This window comes from Solea senegalensis, linkage group LG6 (assembly GCF_019176455.1).
Source record: "Solea senegalensis isolate Sse05_10M linkage group LG6, IFAPA_SoseM_1, whole genome shotgun sequence".
Taxonomy (NCBI): Eukaryota; Metazoa; Chordata; class Actinopteri; order Pleuronectiformes; family Soleidae; genus Solea; species Solea senegalensis.
Genome location: NC_058026.1, coordinates 22,120,354 through 22,139,829, shown reverse-complemented (window position 1 = coordinate 22,139,829; position 19,476 = coordinate 22,120,354). Strand labels below are relative to the sequence as shown.

Sequence of the window (19,476 nt, the reverse complement as noted above, 5' to 3'; positions counted from 1 at the left end):
GAAACAACTCTGGCACGAAAGCAAGGTGTCAGGTGAAACTTCAAAATGAGCTTTTCTCTTTAGAAAGCTTGACGTGAGGTGTGCGGGGGGGAAAAGTCAACACATCAAGTGCATTCAGTTTCCTTTACCAGAAATTGTCTTTATTGAACGAGGCTTGCCTTCAGATATCAAAAACAAACAGCAACCTGATCGGTCTCTGAGTACCAAACTGTACGAGAGAGAGGATGAATCTTTGGAAGCTGCCGAGACAGAAACTGCTCCACAACCCGTATGAACCTGTTCTGAACCGCGTGATTGTCAGAGCAGCGACGAGGCTGAAGCTGCGCTATATGAACGGCCGCGCGAGTGACATCGTTGTACGACAGAGCCGATAAAGTGCTCCGCGACATTCTCGTACCTTTGCAGCTTCGATTCGGACAAATCCACATTTCTAAAGACATTTTCTTTGGAACAAAAAGAGAAAAGAAAATGACAGAAGTTTCCTACTGTATAAATCAATGCCTTCAAAACAAAGCAGAAACTGGATGGATTCAAATGGGAACGAAAACGAAATCCAGATTCAAAACATAAAAGATCTAAATATATATATTTACTCATAATGCTACAGCACATTTCTTCTATAGATTTACTCAAAGCAGTCCATTATCTCAGTGTTTGACACTATGTCCACACTATATGTTTTATCTTTTATATTTCTTTTATCTTTGTCTTAAGTTGTTTGTGGAACAGGACGGCGATGGAGTGATGTTGACAGTAAACATGTGACCTCACTTTTACACTGCGTTTTTTTTTCTGAAAAATAAACTTCTTTGTAAAGCAAAGTATTTAAAACTATTTATTTCCTGGAAGAAAAAAAAAAAAAATGAACCGAGGTATACTTTGTAACAAAATATATCTCTTATATTAAATCTCATTTTCAAAACAGTGTGGATTAAAAATAAAGGCATGTTCTCCTCGGGTAAAGTGTGACAATCTGACCTTTCTAAAAGTGTCACCGCGACTAAAACACCCCACACGACGACGACGACATCTACGCCAAAAGGAAGTGACAAACCAGTCAAAAATAAAGAAAGGAAAAAATATGGCAATACAAACGCAAGAAAGCTTAAATACCCAGCCCCGTTCTGAAAATATGCTAAACTTAATTAGACCCAAAATGTTGCATAACGATTTGCATAGTCTTCTTACAATATGTACATTATAAAGGCATCACTAACGTAAGGCATCTTAAATATAGTGTACACCGTGTTTTTGTGGAGCCCAGTCATGTGAGAAACAAGTGCACTGTGGGAAAATGTCTTCACCCAAAGTGAGACAAGAGAACTCCTGAGGTACCAACATGAACTGACCGGGAAACAAACAAACCCCCAACTTTAAACTGACGTTAGAGACGCAGAGCAGTTACACGTGAGTTAGGCTGCGTCGATGCCGACGCGGCTGCTCGTCTGCTGCACTCGTGACGTTTACAGTCTTTGGTTGTGTTTCGACGTGCAGCTCGCCCTGCTGACCGTTACTGGACTATCGCGCACGCTTCAGCGAGCAGGAAACCTCACATTTAACAGAAGTAGAAAGGTGACATCAAAGTGATTGTCTTTGCTCATAAAAATAAATATCTGTTAAAAAGCAGTCGCATAAACTGCCGCATCTGAGAGGTTTCTTCATCAAGTAGTGCCTGAAAGAGAAAAAAGTAGAAAAGCCACCATAAAAGTGTCTATTTTTTTTAAAAACTCGCGGCAGAGGCCTTCAGGGACGTGTTACTCTTCCATAGGAATGTAAGATAAGATGGAGTGCTCTTGTGCAACTGCAGCCAGTTCTTTGAGGAATTCCGTGAAGAGGACGGTAGCGAAGACTTCTGTGCGATCGAGCGAGATGGCTTTGGGTTTCGGCGGCGGCGAACTCTTCAGCATCTTCCCCGCCTCGCTGTGGGCGGAGCCACTGCCGCTGTTTTTGTCTGAGAGAAACGTGTGAATGTTAGATGTTTTAATTTCATGAAGTGCCCTGTAAACACAATATATTCCTGCTAATGAGTTCTCCTTTTTGTATGAATAATTTAACCGAAAATGATAGGATGTGCTTTTTCTGTAAGAAATTCTTTTTTAAAATTCCTCCTCTTCATCTCTTTTTATCCTCTCACAAACATAGTTCCAACATTTTTCTTTGCAGCTTATACAACTGTGAAACCACAGGGAATCCAGTTCAAAAACAGGCCTGGAACTCTGGGGCTTCGTTGAGATACTTCTTCAACTGCAAAGACACATGACTTAACAAAATCAAGTAGAATTTATTCTCATTTCCCAACAGGAGCCGGCACATGCACGCACATACACACACACACAGATAGGAAATATATTCAATATATCAAATATTCTTAACAATTAAGTGAAACTGAGGAACTTGGCGTCAGTGTCGTTGGTGTTTCTAATCTTCAAACGATGGCAGAAATGTTGCCAAAGATTTACCCCAAACAATATTATTTTCATCAGAATACAGTTTTAACTTGTTTTTGTAAAGTAAATTAGAATGTGACTAAAATCTCTTTTTTAAAAGCATGATTTTGTAAGTGCACTCAGTTCTCAAACGACTTTTATTTTTCTCCTTTATTTTATTGAATGATTTACTTTATACGGATACCGTTTTCATGTTATTACAGGTGCGTGTGTGTGTGTAAACTGTATGTCAGGCACCTCAGTTTGGACACATCTGATTCAAATGGTCAGCTCGTCATCAAGCTCTGCACACGCCTGATAACGAGCTGTTCATTTGAATCAGGTGTGTCGGAGCGTGTAAAACATGCAGGCCTGTGTTCCCCCAGGGTTGGGAAACACCGTCTTAGACATTTGGTTTTATCTTTATTGTGTGACTTGTTTCGTTGTGTAGTTTTTAAACTTTCTACAGTATTTTACTTACTGTTTGTTCTTAGATCTATTAGGTGTTGTGTTTTTATACTGAATTTGTTTTATTTATCTCTGATGTACAGCACTTTGCTTCAGCTGTGGTTGTTTTTTTTGGATGGGATTTGATTGTATGTGTGGTTCCATAATCAAACATCAGTGACATAAAGTGACATAAAGAGTAAAAACTACTCTTTGTTATGTCACAGTTGTTTGGTTACCTGCTGCTACGATCGTCTCCCTGGCCAGCAGCCAGTGCTGAGCCGCAGTGATCAGCTCTGGAAAGTCCTTTTTGGTGGAAGCCAACTCTTCTATCTGGTTCTTCACAGTGGCTAGTACCTGAGGAAAAGAAAGAAAGAAAGGATTACAGTCACATCTGCAGGATTTACACTAATCTAACCACCACTAAACTAACAAGAACAACCTTGAAATCTGAGTTCTACAGCCTGTTAGTCTGACATTTGGCTAAACATGAAATAACTTTTATTTGACTTACATCTAAGTGCTTCAATTATCAAACAGTATATTTTACTCCCATTTTCAGCCTCCAACAAAACAAGCAGCAAGTTTCAACATCCTCAGCAACGGCACAAGTGCTTAATCCGTTTTTCCTTTTGTTCATTTGATGAGGTGTCAGAATGAAAGCCCATCTCCACATGCAGACACACACGTGTTTGTGTTACCTGGTACAGCGAGCGAACAGTCGGCTGAAACACCAGGTTGGTGTTGAGCAGGAACGAGCGCAGCAGAGGCTGAGGGTAGGTCGCCAGCTGAGTCAGGATGCCCGTCAGCAGCAAGTTGACATAGAGAGTGTTGGAGAGCATGTTCTCCAGACGAGACAACAGCACGCTGATGAACGGACCTGCGGGAAGTGAAATGACGAGGTTTAGTTTTCCTGTCCAAATGTCATTTGTGGTGAATGCTGAGGCTGCTGCAGACTAAACGTGTGTGATATCGCTGGCACATGACCCTCATGTGGAGGATAAAGCAGTAGATGGATGGATGATAGTTCTTTTTTTAAGTGAATTTGCATGAATTACTGCCGGAATTGTCAAGACCCAGACTAGGCGTAGTCACTTGGACTGAAAACATGGCTGCCAGCTATGGCAAAAAAAGAAAAACATCCACTTTACACTTTTCATCCACTTAACAAAAGCCTCACCTCACAAAACCTATTTCAGCTCAAGTCTATGATGTAGTTAAACAGCCTTTTCCAGCAGGATACTGAAGCGTGTGAACTGCATCAAAGTCCATTGAGAAAATCAGGAGCTGCTTTTGAACTGCTGTCTCATGTGGTCAGTTTGTGGCAAACAAACTGACCACATCCAAACAAAGAAGTATTGAAGTAACACTGACAGTGCTGACAATGCATCAGTGGCCCATACAACCAAACTACCCTTTTCACTGACCTGTGAAAGGCACTGAATGGTTCCTGCTTGTACTTCCGCTACGAAACTTGCTCCCGAATGGCGACTGCAGTTTCTCAGGTTCTGGTGTTTCGGCAGAGAAGGAGGTGAAATCCATGTCCTCCTCCTCCTCCTCTTCTTCACCATCCTCCACAGGTGTGACGGGCTTCTTCGACTCTCCTTCGGCTTTGGCCAGCTTCCCACCTGCTTGTGTGTCCAGTGTACGAATGAGCTCCTCGTACTGAGCCAGAAGGTCGTCGCCCAACTCCGCCGCAGTTGTGTTTTGGAGGTTTGAATTACAATCGGTTTGAACTTTGACCTTTGTGTCCGAGCTGTTCTTACTGTTATCAGCCATCACGGCGGGTGGAAGTGTTAGATTTAGTCCATTTTTAAGGGCAACATCCTCGGAGCTTGGATGGAGTGATTCTGATTGCGACACGCTACGTTGCTGCTTTCGACGGTCGACGTCTTTAGAGTCCTTCTTGGCGATAAGATTGTAGACCATGACGTCATCCTGGAACTCATTCTCCTCAATATACGAGCCTTTCACCAACATGATGGTCGTTCTTCTCAACTCCTGGATGTGCTTTGGCGGCTCAGCGGCAGGCGGCTGTGGAGGTTTGCTCTCCGCTGGCGTCTCTGCAGTCTGAACCGCACACACGTCGTAACTATCATCCCACTCCAGCTCCAGCTGGTTGGTGGCGGGCATCTCCGCGTTCGGCGGTGGGCAGGGTTTAGTTTGCGGTGCCAGCGGCTGTGGAACTCTCTTGAGCGCAACCTGTGCTTGCCTGCTCTTGAGCCAGGGCTCCTCGAGGACGCCGGGCTGGTATTTCTCAGGAGGCGGGTCCTCGCCGTCATACGGGGCCGACCACACCTGGCAGGCCCGTATGCAGCTGCTGATGCTCAGTTGGGCATCGCAGAGGTAATGAAGGTAACTGACATCAAGGTAGACCTCTGACCCGATGGTGCAGGAGTTATGATCATCCTCTTCTGAGAAGCTCTCTTTCTCCTCTAAGAAAAACAGAGAGGAAGTGTTGATATAGACGGTTGGCAGCGTCTCACACAGAGAAGATCTAATGACTCTGACATGTAACTACAGGAGGCAAAGTGATGTAATACAGCGCAACAGCAGGAGACGTTTGGTAGAATACTCATCATTAACCTTGTTGTATGTTTATATGCAGATCAACAGTTTCTCTGCACTGTTGTGAACCAAATGTAAATTAATAATACATTTCTATTATAATTCTTTTAGAATAGAATAGTATCGCCCACCAATGTGGAAGTTAACATAAAATCATAAAGAGAGACATTAAGAAATACAAAAACACACACAGTTAAAATCAGATAAGATAGAGTTGTAAAAACAAGAGATTGAAATAAGAGACAATTGCAAAAAAAGAGAAAAAAAGAAATTATTATATTATGTTATTTATTTATTTATTTAAAGACATTTAATTCCCCTTTTTATGACATTTGTTTTGAAAGTGCATCCTTATAACTGAGCTTCCAAATAAAACAGTCACTTGAATGGGATTATAAATTGTAAAACCTGCCTTGTATTTTCATTGAGTTTATGCTTTGTATCTTTTATGCTGCTGTAAAGCACTTTGGTCAACCTTGGTTGTTTTTAAATGTCCACTATAAAAAATGTTGCCTTGACTCACTTTGACTAATCTGCAGCATGAACGTACTGAACGAAAAGTATTAAGGCTTCTCAGAGGTTGTTACTGAAACTGCTAAACTCAACTTGGGTAGACTTTCAATTAGGATAATAAGATTTATTCCAATATAACTCAAAATAATGACTTGCAGATATTTTGAGAAGGCAGCAGCATCGAAAAAATCTCAACAAACAAGATCAAAGTTGAAATAGAGTAGAAACGTTAAGAAACCCTCATTGTCTTGCCTCTTACCTGTAGTGTCAGCGTTACTGGAAGTCTCTCCACCCTTGGAAAAAAGGATGGAGTCCAGCTGCCGGAGCGGAGGAGGGCTGTGATCAGGAGAACAGCAGGACGGCGTTAAAGCCAGGATCTTGGCTGCTGACACGGAGTAGCAGTCCCTCTCCCTCAGCACACGTCTCTGACTCAACATGATGTGATTACAGGGGATCAAGTACCTGAGGAGTTAGATTTGAACAGATCCTGTTAGGAAAACCTGTGGGTGGTCGTACGAGTGAGACCTGGGGGGTAGCAGGGGGGGATAAGTGAGCAGACAGATGTTAAACAAGTCTGCATGGTGGAAGGAAGAGAGTAAAAGCTCATCATATCATAAACCAATTAGATGAAGCAGGCTTCATAAGAATGCGAGCCACTCACCTCAGTACGAGCTGCAGCATCACATCTTCACAGTGTAAGCCAATCAGAGTGCGGAAGAGCGCCAGCGACACAGTTCCCAGCTGGAGAATTCAACGGAAAGAGAAAAGAAAGCGTATTAGATGTATTATGGATGACAGGGGGAATGGTTTCTAATGTTGTTTTTTTAACATAGTACTGCATATTGTAAAACAAAATGAAATCAATAGTGAGGGTTGGCTGCATGCAGCCACAAGGAAGGGGCTAATCACTTTTTTGGCAGGTGGAACATGACTTTTATTGGTTGCATTTACCATTAACAGGTATTTCAAAAGAAGGGCCTGCTGAGGCTATTATGTGTCAAATATATAACTGTCATGAAGGAAGTCAAGTCTATCTGGTGCACAAGCAACCGTTAAGCCACAAGGTAGGAGCTAGAATCAATTTGTACCGCTTGTGTACAAGTATTAAAATGCATGCATGCTGCAACACTGCGAGCATTGGAGGGAACTCCCTGAGCCAATTACACACTCACACTCTCTGAAAGACACACTATTTATTCAGTTCTGCTAATATACAGTAGTTAACCCAGACTGCCTGACATGCAGGACTGTTTTAAGCTGCCAATACTGGCTGCCTTTAGTAACAGGATAAGCCAACGCAACAAAGCATCACCACGGCAACAATCTCTGAGCTTTGTACCGACAATGTCCCCGAGAGCCTCTAGGTTCATATTAAAATCAGAGAAGCCTGCACTGAAGTTGTGCTTTGTGTTTAGTGAACAATGTGTGAGTTTAAAGCCTTTTGTCCCTGTGACTTTACCTGGAAGGGGGTGTTGATGCGGCTGACCAGGGTGTCCAAGATGTGGACACCCTCGTGTTGGTGGAGGAGGATGAAGGAAAGGAACGTCTGCAGCAGGGAAGGCTCAGAAACACTTCTCAAAAAGAGGTCGAGGTAAGCTGTGGTGGCCATGACCTCCTCTAGAGTCAGCTGCACGGAGAGAAGTGAGAGCAGTGAGTGAGTGAGTGTTCGTTCGTGTAACTTTGGAACATGTCTACACTGAATGTTGATACTTTATATGTAGACTGTTACACAAACGTGAGTACATACTGTTTATTACTTTTGGTGATTGTAGAGGTTATTGTTTTGCCTTTGATTCAGATTCAGACAACTTTATTGATCCCCAACGGACAATACATTTGCTGCTCGCCATATTCTGCATTACATTCAGCCAGCCTTCACAATTAACAACAAACACCATCAACAGATTAGGTAACTGACACCTTGGTCAAATAATACATTCTGTTAGTCATGCAATAAATAAATAAAGTGCATGTCTAGGTTTAAAAAGAAACAAAAAAATCTAGATTAAAATGACAGCTATCCGAGTTTAGCAGCCTGATCGATATGATTCAACAACTTGGACCTCTCTTCCATGGATCACACTTTGTTTGGTCTTTATAAACAGAAAAGATGTAGTACTATTTGTATGCTGCCTCCTCCATCTGAAAAGAGGTCCTGTCCAGCAAAACTATCAGACCTTAGTGAGGGAGCGTTTGTATGTATACAGCAACATCACCGGGGTGGGCGGGGACAAGAATTGCTTATCCCAGCAAACTGCTGAACGACTGGGTTTTCTGAGCGTTACAATTACATTATCTTGACATTAAATGAATCACTTCCTGTGTGCAGGACAGCAATGTTGCCAGGCGACATAAGATCCAAACCTGAGAGAGACATATGGAGCTGACGGGCTTAATCGCCACTGTGTAAAATGTTTTAATTACAGTCTCAAATATTTCACCTCTATTGACAGCCTCCTCTGGGCATTTATTAGATTTTAATTAAATGTGCCATCATTTTCTAGGAGACATTTTACAAAGCACTCACTGTAAGTTGGTAGTGGCTGAAGAGCCCCACACAACAACGCTTTATTACTGATTTCCACTTGGAATACACTACATTTGTAAGAGGAAGAGGAAAAAGAGCACTGACCTTGTGAAGAGCTGGTGCTAAGACAGGTAAGAGGAATCCGTTGTATATGTAACCAACCAGCTGGTCTCTGATAACAGAGTGGGCCACCTTTGAACAGTCAACGTTAAAATGCATGTCAGGCAAGAATGTCATCAAACAGAAGCTCACATCCATTAACATTTGTCATGTGGCAGAGACGTGTGTGAGTGTGTGTCACACATGTTCACCTGAATAACAGCGTTACAGAATTCCAGTGAGTTGAGAAACTGGACAAGTGGTGGCATCTGGAGCCAGTCCTCTCTGTGGAGGCAGTGCCACTCTTCATTGGGAACCTCCAGCTTGGTGGGGAGGGATGAGTACAGGCCGCTCAGCCCTGTGGCCAGTACCTGAAGTGAGAGTAGTGTCAATATCAAGTACAGTTTTTCATTTCATTAGACCAGATAAGGGCACACAACTATTGGTCAATTTAAAAATGAATCATATGAAAAATAGTGGTGATTCCATTTTTTTTTTTTGGCTGTAAATTGTAAGATTTAAGGAATAGGTATTTGTCACATTCCCAGGGATACAGTTAGTTATGCAGTGACATGTGAGTTGTGATTTAAATGAACGCATAATGGAAGCAGAACAACAACACTGTCACGTCTCACCCACACCCAGGTTTTGATTATCTCTTCTCCGGTAATTAGTGTCTTCAAAAACGTTTCATTTTCATGATTTAAGGATAGTTTAAGAATATTTGTTTATAAAAGTCCTCTAATACATTTTCCCTGTACCGTAGAAAAAGCAGGCTGCGCTGTAAAAAGAAATATCACCTGATAAACGCCGCCTACTGAAACGTAAACTGCTTAGAGAGAAACTAATGGGTTTAATCACAGATTAATGAGGCAGGTTGCGCACCACGTCTCCGCTGTCACGTTTACCTTTGGCTTTTACAACAGACTTACACCCGTGTTTTACTTCTCACTGCACATTATCGTAAATCATTTCATCTTTTCAGCATTTTGATAATGTATTGCCGATGTAAGCAAAGCACTGCAGCAGCAGCAGCCTCCTCCATGCACAATGAAATAGCACTCCTGAGAATTTATGCCTCCTAAAGGTCAGCTCAGGAAACGTGATGAATATTTAAGCATCAAAGTGGTTTATGGCCGCTAACACTCCTGCAATAACAACCATGATATGGTAATAAGATTGCTAATTAATGCAATCATGTCAACTAACTCTCCACATAACAGGTATGATTTATCTCTTTTTTTTTTGTGAATTTGGTCTGAGGCAACAACAAAGCCTATATCAGCTCAGTCCGATTTAACTGTAAAATCAGTGCATCATTAGTCTGGCATTTATATATATACATCCTCTATAGGTTTATCCTCATAGACTGCCAGTGGAACAATTAAATACATTCTCCTTTTTTTCCCAGCTGGCATTGCATCAAAAGACATTTTTCTTTGCAGCTGTGGGTAAACTGTATAATTTACATAGAATTCCCTCACAAATGTGCCATTACCTTATGAATGTCAGGCATTTATAACATTCAGTGACAACGGTGTTTTAACCTTAGTGGGTCCATTAATTCTTCTGCATATTTTTGGCCTGAAAAAAGCTAAAAAATTATGATAATTCCTTTTACCAAAGATTTGGGATACTTAAAAAGAGGAAGTGTTAAACATCACAAAGTGCCTGGGTGCAAAAAAGGGAGAAGTAATTCAGTACTGGTGACTGACCGGGCAGAAGAATGTGTTCTCTGCGATGTGTTTGGCCACTCGCTCGTTCTCAGCAGACAGCGACATAATGAGCAGCAGAGCATCTCTGGCCTGCTGGCCCACTGTGCCCTCTCTGTGGATGAAGGGGATGAGGAGGGAGAAAATTAGGAAGTTGGTGGCCCCCTGATCCTCACTGGTGTGGAAAAACAGCTCCAGAATTGAAGGGTCTTTTGCCAGAACGCAGCACAGCTGGTTGAGCAGCAGCACCAGCTCAGCCTCGACCGCAGGCTCTGCCGTGCTGGAGCAGGACGACAGCAGCATCATGAGCGGCCGCAGGATGGGTTTGTGGTGCAGCAGCGGCTGGTGCGCCTGTCCCACCAGCATCTCGTACATCTTCAGCTGCTCCAGCTTCATGTCGTCCGTGAACTCCCGGCGAAGGCTCCACACAAAGAGACGCTCCATCACGTTTTCCATCACAACAAACTCCAGGATGGGGCCCATAGCGCCGCCTTGGCCGCACTCCTCCTCAATCAGGAGGAACAGCATGTGCTCAACATAGTTCTGCACGGCACTCGCTTCATCTCCGGGGACGGGACCAAAGCGAGAGCCACCGCTAGAGCCAGCACTGAGGCTGAGGACACTCAGGGGGTGAACGGTGGAACTGCTGCGTAGGGGGTCGTGCTTTTCTAGGATCTTCACCACCTACAGAGAACACGAGAACACAGAATCACAAAAATGTGCTTATAGGTGTCAAATCAATTATATTCTTTGTTCATGACAGGCTGAGTATCAAAAACTATGAGGGCCAAATAATCTAGTAGCACAGTACAGATAAACTCAGTTTGATGGCAAACACAGTGAAACAGTCCTTTGTGATTTCTGTCCCTCCCTTGTGTGCCCACTGCATAGAAACCAGAGTCACAATAAAGGAGCCAGTGTCCCTCGCCTGCCACTGCTACCATGACAATAGCTGGCAGGTCACAAGAGAACTGTGCATGGCGGATGGAAAAAAAAAAAAGCCTCTGCCTCGGCCGAGTGAAGTCTGACCCAGTGGCTTGAGCCTCAGGGATCTGTCCGGTTCAAAATGTCCAACTACGACTGAAGTGAAAGGTCTGAGGATGAGCCAAAGATTTTACTTAGTGGACATAAGGATTGCGGTCGGGGCTTCCTCCCGTAGTGACGTGGAAGGGAATGACAAAAGCTACAAAGGACAGGAGGTTAGGCATATGTCATGTACATGCCCTGCCAGTGTTTTGATAATTACTTAGAATTCCTCCGAGGGGGTGTGACAGAAGTTACTCACTGGAGCTTTAAATATGCATACCATTTCCAGAGCAGCTGCTGGATGTTTCTATATTTCAGTGTAGGTCTCACAGTGCAGACTGATCAATGTTACGTCGGCCTCAGCTTTAAAATGTAATTAAAATGAATTATCTGATTTTTTTTTTTCAGCTTCTTAAAATGGGAATATGTTCTGGTTTATTTGCTCCTTATAAGAAAGAAATCATTCAAACGGAATCATTTTGGTTTGCAGACAAAACAAGAAATATGAAAACATAACCAACAATAATAGACAGAATGAAAATAATGGTTATTTGCAGCCCTAGGTCAAATAGTAAAGACTGACGATGACTGAAATGAGGGAGGACAGCATCACTTTGCCAACCCAACACTGTTTGTGCTGCACTACACTTCAGTTACATTTTATTTGATTCTGTTTTATTTAATTATTTACTGAGCCACTTCTAGCACACTAGGTCTGAGCGTCTTCTCTTTGGGACTGATTATCTGAGAACTAAAGTCTCACTGTGAAGAGGATCTTCAACATACACTGGGTGAGAGAGTTTCGACATAAATGCTCACAGCGCTGAACAGAACCACGCTGATGATACTCAATTTTATCGACAGTCACGTGACATGAATGGTCAGAGACTCATTCCATTCATTCGAGTCAGAGCCATATCGACAAGTAACAAGCTGCCCATGCTACGCCGTCTATACTGTAGTGGTGTCTATTGATTTTTGGCAACCACATCAACGCACGGATCACTCTGCATGTTACAACAAACGCCATGAGCTCTGTGAGGCCTGGATACACGCAGACATGAATATCAACCTGATCTCCCAACTCTGAAGGACGGTAGATACTGTATTACTCACAAGTTACTTGGATTTCAAGGTTTTCCGAACTGAAACCAAAGTCAGGAGGAGTCTAATCAGGCTACAAAACAACTTAGCATGAGAATTAGACTCTGAAGTCAATTTGCCTGAAGCAGTGAAGAAAAAGCTTTAATCTGGGAAAAGGGAGAACTCAGTTTCTCTCTTGAGTCACAAGCTTGGACTAGTCAGTCTCTTATATTTTTGGTTATAATTTTTATCCCAATTTTAAAGAAACAAAATGTGTCCATAGTCATATATTATTTAGCATGGTTTTGATCACGATTGAGGGAATATGTGACAATATCTTAACATGACTCAAAAACTAGTGACAGACAGTATATGCCCACAGTACTAGATGTTCAAAAACATGAAAATGAATGCAGAGAAGAAAGCCTAATCTAATCTAGTCAGATCATCTACTCCGTATGAGAAACCTGTGGTGTAAACAGTCAAATCATGGTGAATCCGATTTAGTTAGTAAAATTCTACCATGCTGAACATTTTGCATATCGCATAAGAGGTATCAATTTGAACTCATTGGCTCAGAGTGGAGGAATTACTGAAGTTTATCCAAAAGAAACAGAAGGTGCATTGAAATCTAATTAGATCATCTTCTTTATATGCACCATCTGTGGCTGAATGAATAAAAGGTTCTGGTCCTGTTCACCATGTTGTGTCTTCACCTGCAAACACTGTGTACTGCATTATACCATGGTGGTGGAACGCAAAAAAACACTTGCAATAATAATGTCTGATAACAATTCAGACAAATGAGTCTAACTATTAAAGACCCAGTGAGTAACATTTAGCACAGCCAATTGGCAGAGGCCAAAGCATGTTTATATCGGTCACAACAAGGAGTTTGTACGTTCTCCCTGTGCATGCGTGGGGTTTTCTCCTGGTTCTCTGGATCAGTGTTACCCAATTCTGGTTTAGATGTTGCCCTTCTCTAAAACACCTGATTCAAATGAACTTCTCGTTATCAGGCGTCTGCAGCGCTTGATGACGAGCTGACCATTTGAATCAGGTGTGTTGGAGCAGGGCAACATCTAAAACATGCAGGACAGTGTTCCCTGAAAACCAGGGTTAGATTCCGCCCACAGTCCCACATGAGGAATATTGGTCACTCTAATTTATACACCAGAGTTTTCTGTTAAATACTGAGATTTTAGAAATTTCCTTTGCTAAATGTTGGAGATGAACGCATGTTCACAGGATTTTCAAGTCTTTTGAACTGATCTACAGTTTGGCATTGTTCGTTTTTGTTCGTAACAGTGGAAGTGTGCTTGTTATAGCTGTGAAAAGAAAGCCTGCTCACTGACAAGACCCCACACTGACGGCCACTGTTGTTGACACGCAAGCAGCCGACAGTTAGCGACACATGTTTCAATGCACCAAGTTACAGTGAGTCAGTGAATGTAAGGTCTGTTCATTTAAGTCAGGGAGGAGCTGTAGAAACAGACCGCCAGGTCCCACCGGGGTTAACAGGGACACATGCTGCTTCAAAGAGCCAAAAATCAGAGGCAGACGGTTTCACGCTGCCAAGATTCCACAGCGGCCATGACCACACTGCAGTTAGCTGGGAGTGAAGTTAGCCAGTCACTTTCTTCTGTTAGTGTTTGTCGTAGTTTGGCAGAATGTGAACAACCTCACTAACGATTTAGGTTAATCTTTCAAAGACTCTTGTCTTCCAAACAGGTGTCCTGATCTTACTTGAAAGGCAAATGAAGACAAAACTAGATAAAAAAAAATAATACTTTGTAACACAAAATCTTATAGAATATATAGTTATTTGTTCCACTTTTTAATTATAACAATACCTTATTGTAGTTATACCAAGAGCCCACTCTGACTCTCAACAAACGAGTCAGCATATATCCTAAAATAAATTCTTGACATGAGAGTAATAATTCAGTGCAGGTGTTTACCTGAGCCCAGTGGTTTTTGAAAACAATCATGCAGGTCTCTGGATCCACCCCTTTCAAGACCAGGGCGTCTCTGTTTCCGTTAGCAACCATGGAGGCCATCATGGTGACCGGATTGTACGTGAGCTAAACCATGTCATAGACAGGAGAGGGCGGACATTCATGACTGCTTGTTGGGTGCAACCATAACCACAGGAGGAGGGATAATCACTAGGGACCTGAGGAGCCAGAGGAGAAGCACACAAGCAGAAGTCATCATATACACAGAACTATGAAGTGTTACATCACAAAATAGCAGCACAGATGCAACAATATGACTGGTGATTACAGTGCATTGCTCTTCCTCTCTAACTCTGCATGGCTAGACAGCAGCTATGACAGGCATGCAGGAGAAAGAACAATAACAGGCAGTGTCAGATGACTCAGTCGAGGCACATCTTGCTCGACTTTGGCTCAGAGAGTTGCCTGCTGCTCTCTGGACTTCAGACTGAGCTGTCAAATTACTTTGGAATACCTCGGACACCCACAGAGGATTCCTGACTTCATTCTGTTTACTTCACCAGGTGAACAGCAAGCGGGTGTGAGCTTCTTGGCTGAATGTGTGAAAAAAAAAAAAAAGTGTAATGATTTTGCGTATCGGAAATTATAATGAGGTTACATTTACAACATCTTCAGGCAAGCAATGTCTGCACTGCTCACATGGCTGGTTTTGATGAAAAAAAGTATGTATATTATTTTAGATGAAAATAGCCTGTGGGCAACTTCAGAACTCTGTTCCAACACTCACATCAGCACCACGGAAATTTGGAAGATGCCCACTTTTCCTTCAAAAAAACTAATTTGCTGTTTTCCTTGGAGAGGGCTGATATTGGAGACAGAGATTTGTACCCAAAACGCTGGTTCAAAATAAAAAGCCAAAACAATACCAAACTTTTTCAGATTCTCCTAAACTCATTCTCATGAGTACGGCTCAGAGTAGAAGGACTTTTAGCCTAATATTCCCTCTACTTGCAAACTATGAATATAGTATATGCAACAAATATCACAGGTTTAAATGAATACTGGGGTGTAAAGGTAGGCATATTTGTAGCACTCCAGTCACCACAGGACTTTCAGTACATCAGTTTCTGTTCCTGTAGTGATAGAAATACAAACATCACCTCACAGCACAGTACAACATACACTATCTTTCCTTCTTCTTGCTACACAATACAATGCAAATGACTCCGCTGTTAAACATGCAACAGCTGCACGCCATGCTGACAAATTCAACTCTTCAAGGCCCCGCCCCAACACTGCTTCCCAACCAATCACCAAGCACACACACCACAGAAAATTAGGCATAACACGGTACAGAGTCCAACTTTCACCATCTGCTTTCACTTAGAGGAGAGTAGTGGCTGGTTAGATTCTTCAGAAGGAATGTAGAAGAAGTGTGGAGAGTGTGTCAGACTCTGTGTGCGTGTGTGTCTGTGTTTGTGTGTTACATACCTTTACTGAACCATCTTAAATGGAGACAGGTCTCTAGGCAGGCAACGACCTCATTCTTGCTCTGTTGTAACAAAACACAAAAAGCAGATATGAAGATACTGCAAGACGACAGGCAGGAACTGAGTGTCCGTGTGAAAGGCAAGGCATGGTGGGAAGTGACTGGACATGAGTAAGCTGTTCCGAACTCCACTTGGATGGAGGTCCAGGAGAGGAGGGAGCAAGGGAAGGAGGTTAGAAGGAGGAGGGAGCAGGAGGGGGAGGGAGGAAACGGAAAAAAACACGGGTGAATCAAAGTCTGCAGGAAAGGAGGGATGAGAAAAGTGACAGCGGTAGTGCTTACATGCGTACAAAAAAATGAAGAACAAACCAACTGAATGTCAGCTGTTCATATTTTTTTCAGTATCACATGCTCATAATGCTGGCTACCTGGGAAAATAACAGTAGTGTCCTTTCCAATTAGTGCTGTGAAACCACTGGTAACCTTCTCATCGACGAGAGGCCCACTCCACACCAACAACAGCCCACTCAAGCATTGAAAGCTGGGAATCGTGGGAAGAATGTCACACAACACAGCACAGAAAGTAGCTTTTAATCGCATGTACAATGTTAAACCCTGACCACAGAATGAACCGCTCAACCTGTATTTCTAGTCTGCTGCTGTGTTCATGCACGGCCATTCAAATAACGTGTTCCTCGGAAAACACAACCTTTCATGAAAGCATGATGTCGTGTAAACATAGAGAGTGAAAGGGAGGCAGATGGAGAGTGACAATATGTGTGGGTGAGTCATCAAGCACTTGTTTAGTTTCTCTGCCTGGTTTTGAGCCTTTTCCTCCTATACAGCACAGTACAGTATATACGTAGATGCCGCCGCCCGTGGAGTCGTTCACAGCTAACAGTACAGACATCTGTCATGAAAGCCACTTATTTATACACCAAGACCATTTTGAGTCCAGAGTTTTAAAATGGCTGAAGTCTTCTTGATTAAAAGTTAGTGACACTGCCTAACACGTACGTTTAGACCAATTTTATTACACAACTAATTAACAATAAACAAATGGTGGCACATGGTTATGACATAGTCTGACAGAAAGCATACAAAAAAAAATGTTTTGGGGGGGTGGGGTGGAAAATGGTTTATTATTTTTAAGAATATCAATATACTGGGTCGTAAGAGAAGAGAAACCCAACAGTTCACACGCTGAGCAAACACTTGGCATCGGCGGGGAGAGAAATAAAAACTCCCTTTTATCAGGAAGAAATCTCTGACAGAACCAGAGATAAAGTCCCCATCAACAACAAACCAAGGAAATAAATACTGCATAGTGTGTTGAGCCAATCACCTAAGAGTGTCTGGCAGTAAGCAGAGACACACCCACACCCACTCAAAGGAGAGAGCTGCACAAATAAATAAATAAAACTCAAACACATGGCCTAGGGTCACAACAACATGCAAAGCACTGATCACAGCCACCATGTGTTTCAATGCAGGCTTGTTTTTCTTATTTATACTTATAAACCACCTGCCGTACTGACTGTGACAGCAGCACAACGTCTGTGCTAAGGGTCATGAAAATGTCTTCAGCTGTTTGCTAAGTTTGACCATGTGTTGCCAGTCATCTGTCACCAGAATGTCAGGCTGCAGTCTCTGAAGTGGCTGTGGCCTCCTCTGCCTCTCTCCTGCCTTTACAAACATGGTGGTCCCTCTTTAAGTGTTAGAAGTGGTGGCAGATACAGATGGTACCAACAATGACTTCAGGATGTGGTAATGATGTCAACAATAACTTCCTTCTCTATGGTCAGGCACTTGAATACAACTTGCCAAAATTTCCCCATGATTGAATCAAAAGTAACAACGTTAAGCTATAAATGCTTCACCTAAGAAAATCCTTTAATTACTCAGTTTTTCTTTCAACAAACTCCTCAGGGAAATATCAACAAGATTAGATGATGAGAGCTCCACTGAGATCACCTGCTCCTCACTCTTTCTTGCTGAGTGAGCACCGTGGAGGACCTCAAGTGTCACTAATCCAAACAACTAAAGCACATTTAATTGTGAATAAAACACACTACAGTATGAAACCATTCATAATTAAAAAACAATGTTTTTAAATTATAAGTCACACTGCAATAAACTGTTTAAAACAGTTGAAACTGAAACTGTTCATTGCATCAGAGTGTTGCATCAGCAAACGTAATGATGACAATTACAAATACATTTGGCTGAAAACTGTAATTTCCTGCAGTGGGAATGGTTTTAGTTGTGGGGTTGCTTAAATAGCAACTGGCTCTTGACTCCTGCGGTACACATGACGACACAAAGGCAACAAAGGCTTGGCTTTTGTTTCTGACAAAAACAGCTCCAAAAAATAAAGAGGAAATAAAGTCAGCTGCCATGTCTTTTCTAGAGCTGATTTCTAGCCTCGTCAGCTTTCTGTAATCCAGAAGTTTTTCATACACACAGGTGTGGTCAGGACAAATACCTCAGAGGGAGGAAACACCCTTCACTTTGAATAAAGCTCATCTTTCTTGCCAAACTGGAGTTTTTTAAAGTTTGAGTTCACAGCACATTTCATCCAATTATTCTGTGACTGCATTTTTGTTTCTCTTTTTTACTTTCATTTCTTATTCACTCCCTTTGTTCAAGGTGACACTCACAGAAATAAAATTTACAGAGACCAGGTGGCGGCCATGGTAACCCCCTGAACGACAGGTCCATTAAAGAGATAACAGCTGCTGAAATATTTAGGGCTACTACAGGTGAAGTCGTTGAGGACCAGATAGTTCCTGGTCTGAGTATTTATAGCCTTTACCATCCTCATCCAATCAGCCACACACCAGGAAGGAAAGGACATTGATTTTCTTATCTATGTTTATTATTTCTTTTATCCAGAAGGGCATTTGCCGCCATGTAAGACCAATCTTCTTTAGGAGAGGAGGAATCAGACTGAAAGGACAAACAACAGCCTCAAACTATTGTCCATTTTACTCATGGAAGCTTATGCAAAAACAATAAATAAACAACTCACTAAAAGGTTTCCTGTTTCCTTACTCACTCACCAAACTTATTTTACTATTTTCAATTAGTCCTGGCAGCATAATTTGTCTGTGAGATTACATTTTTCTCATTTAGGACTTTCAGTCAATGAAAAAGTCAGGTGTGAACAAGTAAGTGGAATATTTTGAGAAGCTGCATTGCAGTGACATTCTACTGCTGATACAAAAATATTGATTATGGGCTCTTTAAAGTCAGTGTAGCTTCAGGTCTGACATGAAATAAATCTCCTAAAGCTCGAACTTCAAAAAGCTGCAGGTAAACAAGATCCATACTCTTGGGGTTACACTCGGAACACTCCACACAGACGAATTAATTAAAACCCTGACCATTAACACCAGCAGTAGAGTCTCTCAAAACACACAACTTCTCCAGCACTTTGCTGTGAACACACATGGAGGGGGTAAAAAAAAGCCCTTTTTTCCATTTTGGTCTGGGAACCTGATCAAAATGTAGTGAATAATAGTAGAGAATAATGTATATATAACTGTTAACATGGACACAACACAAGCCCAACAGGTGCTGAATAATGACCGTAACTGGCTTATAAGATAAGACCGTGATTATGTAA

The 19,476-nt window shown here is 42.1% G+C and overlaps 1 protein-coding gene across 1 annotated transcript in view; it reads right to left on the bottom strand.

Annotated features, from left to right (window-relative positions):
• Window positions 1–118: 118 nt before the first annotated feature.
• Window positions 119–19,476, bottom strand: part of fhip1aa (FHF complex subunit HOOK interacting protein 1Aa) — a 32,560-nt gene continuing 13,202 nt past the window's right edge. Inside the window, exons 2-13 of the mRNA XM_044027412.1 lie at window positions 15,851–15,911; window positions 14,363–14,577; window positions 10,296–10,976; window positions 8,793–8,951; window positions 8,587–8,673; window positions 7,414–7,581; window positions 6,616–6,695; window positions 6,214–6,416; window positions 4,301–5,308; window positions 3,575–3,753; window positions 3,113–3,230; window positions 119–1,951 (exon numbers count right to left, since the gene is read on the bottom strand). Coding sequence (XP_043883347.1) covers window positions 1,755–1,951; window positions 3,113–3,230; window positions 3,575–3,753; window positions 4,301–5,308; window positions 6,214–6,416; window positions 6,616–6,695; window positions 7,414–7,581; window positions 8,587–8,673; window positions 8,793–8,951; window positions 10,296–10,976; window positions 14,363–14,464 — 2,982 coding nt within the window. The 5' untranslated portion in view covers window positions 14,465–14,577; window positions 15,851–15,911 and the 3' untranslated portion in view covers window positions 119–1,754. The remainder of the gene's footprint in view (window positions 1,952–3,112; window positions 3,231–3,574; window positions 3,754–4,300; window positions 5,309–6,213; window positions 6,417–6,615; window positions 6,696–7,413; window positions 7,582–8,586; window positions 8,674–8,792; window positions 8,952–10,295; window positions 10,977–14,362; window positions 14,578–15,850; window positions 15,912–19,476) is intronic.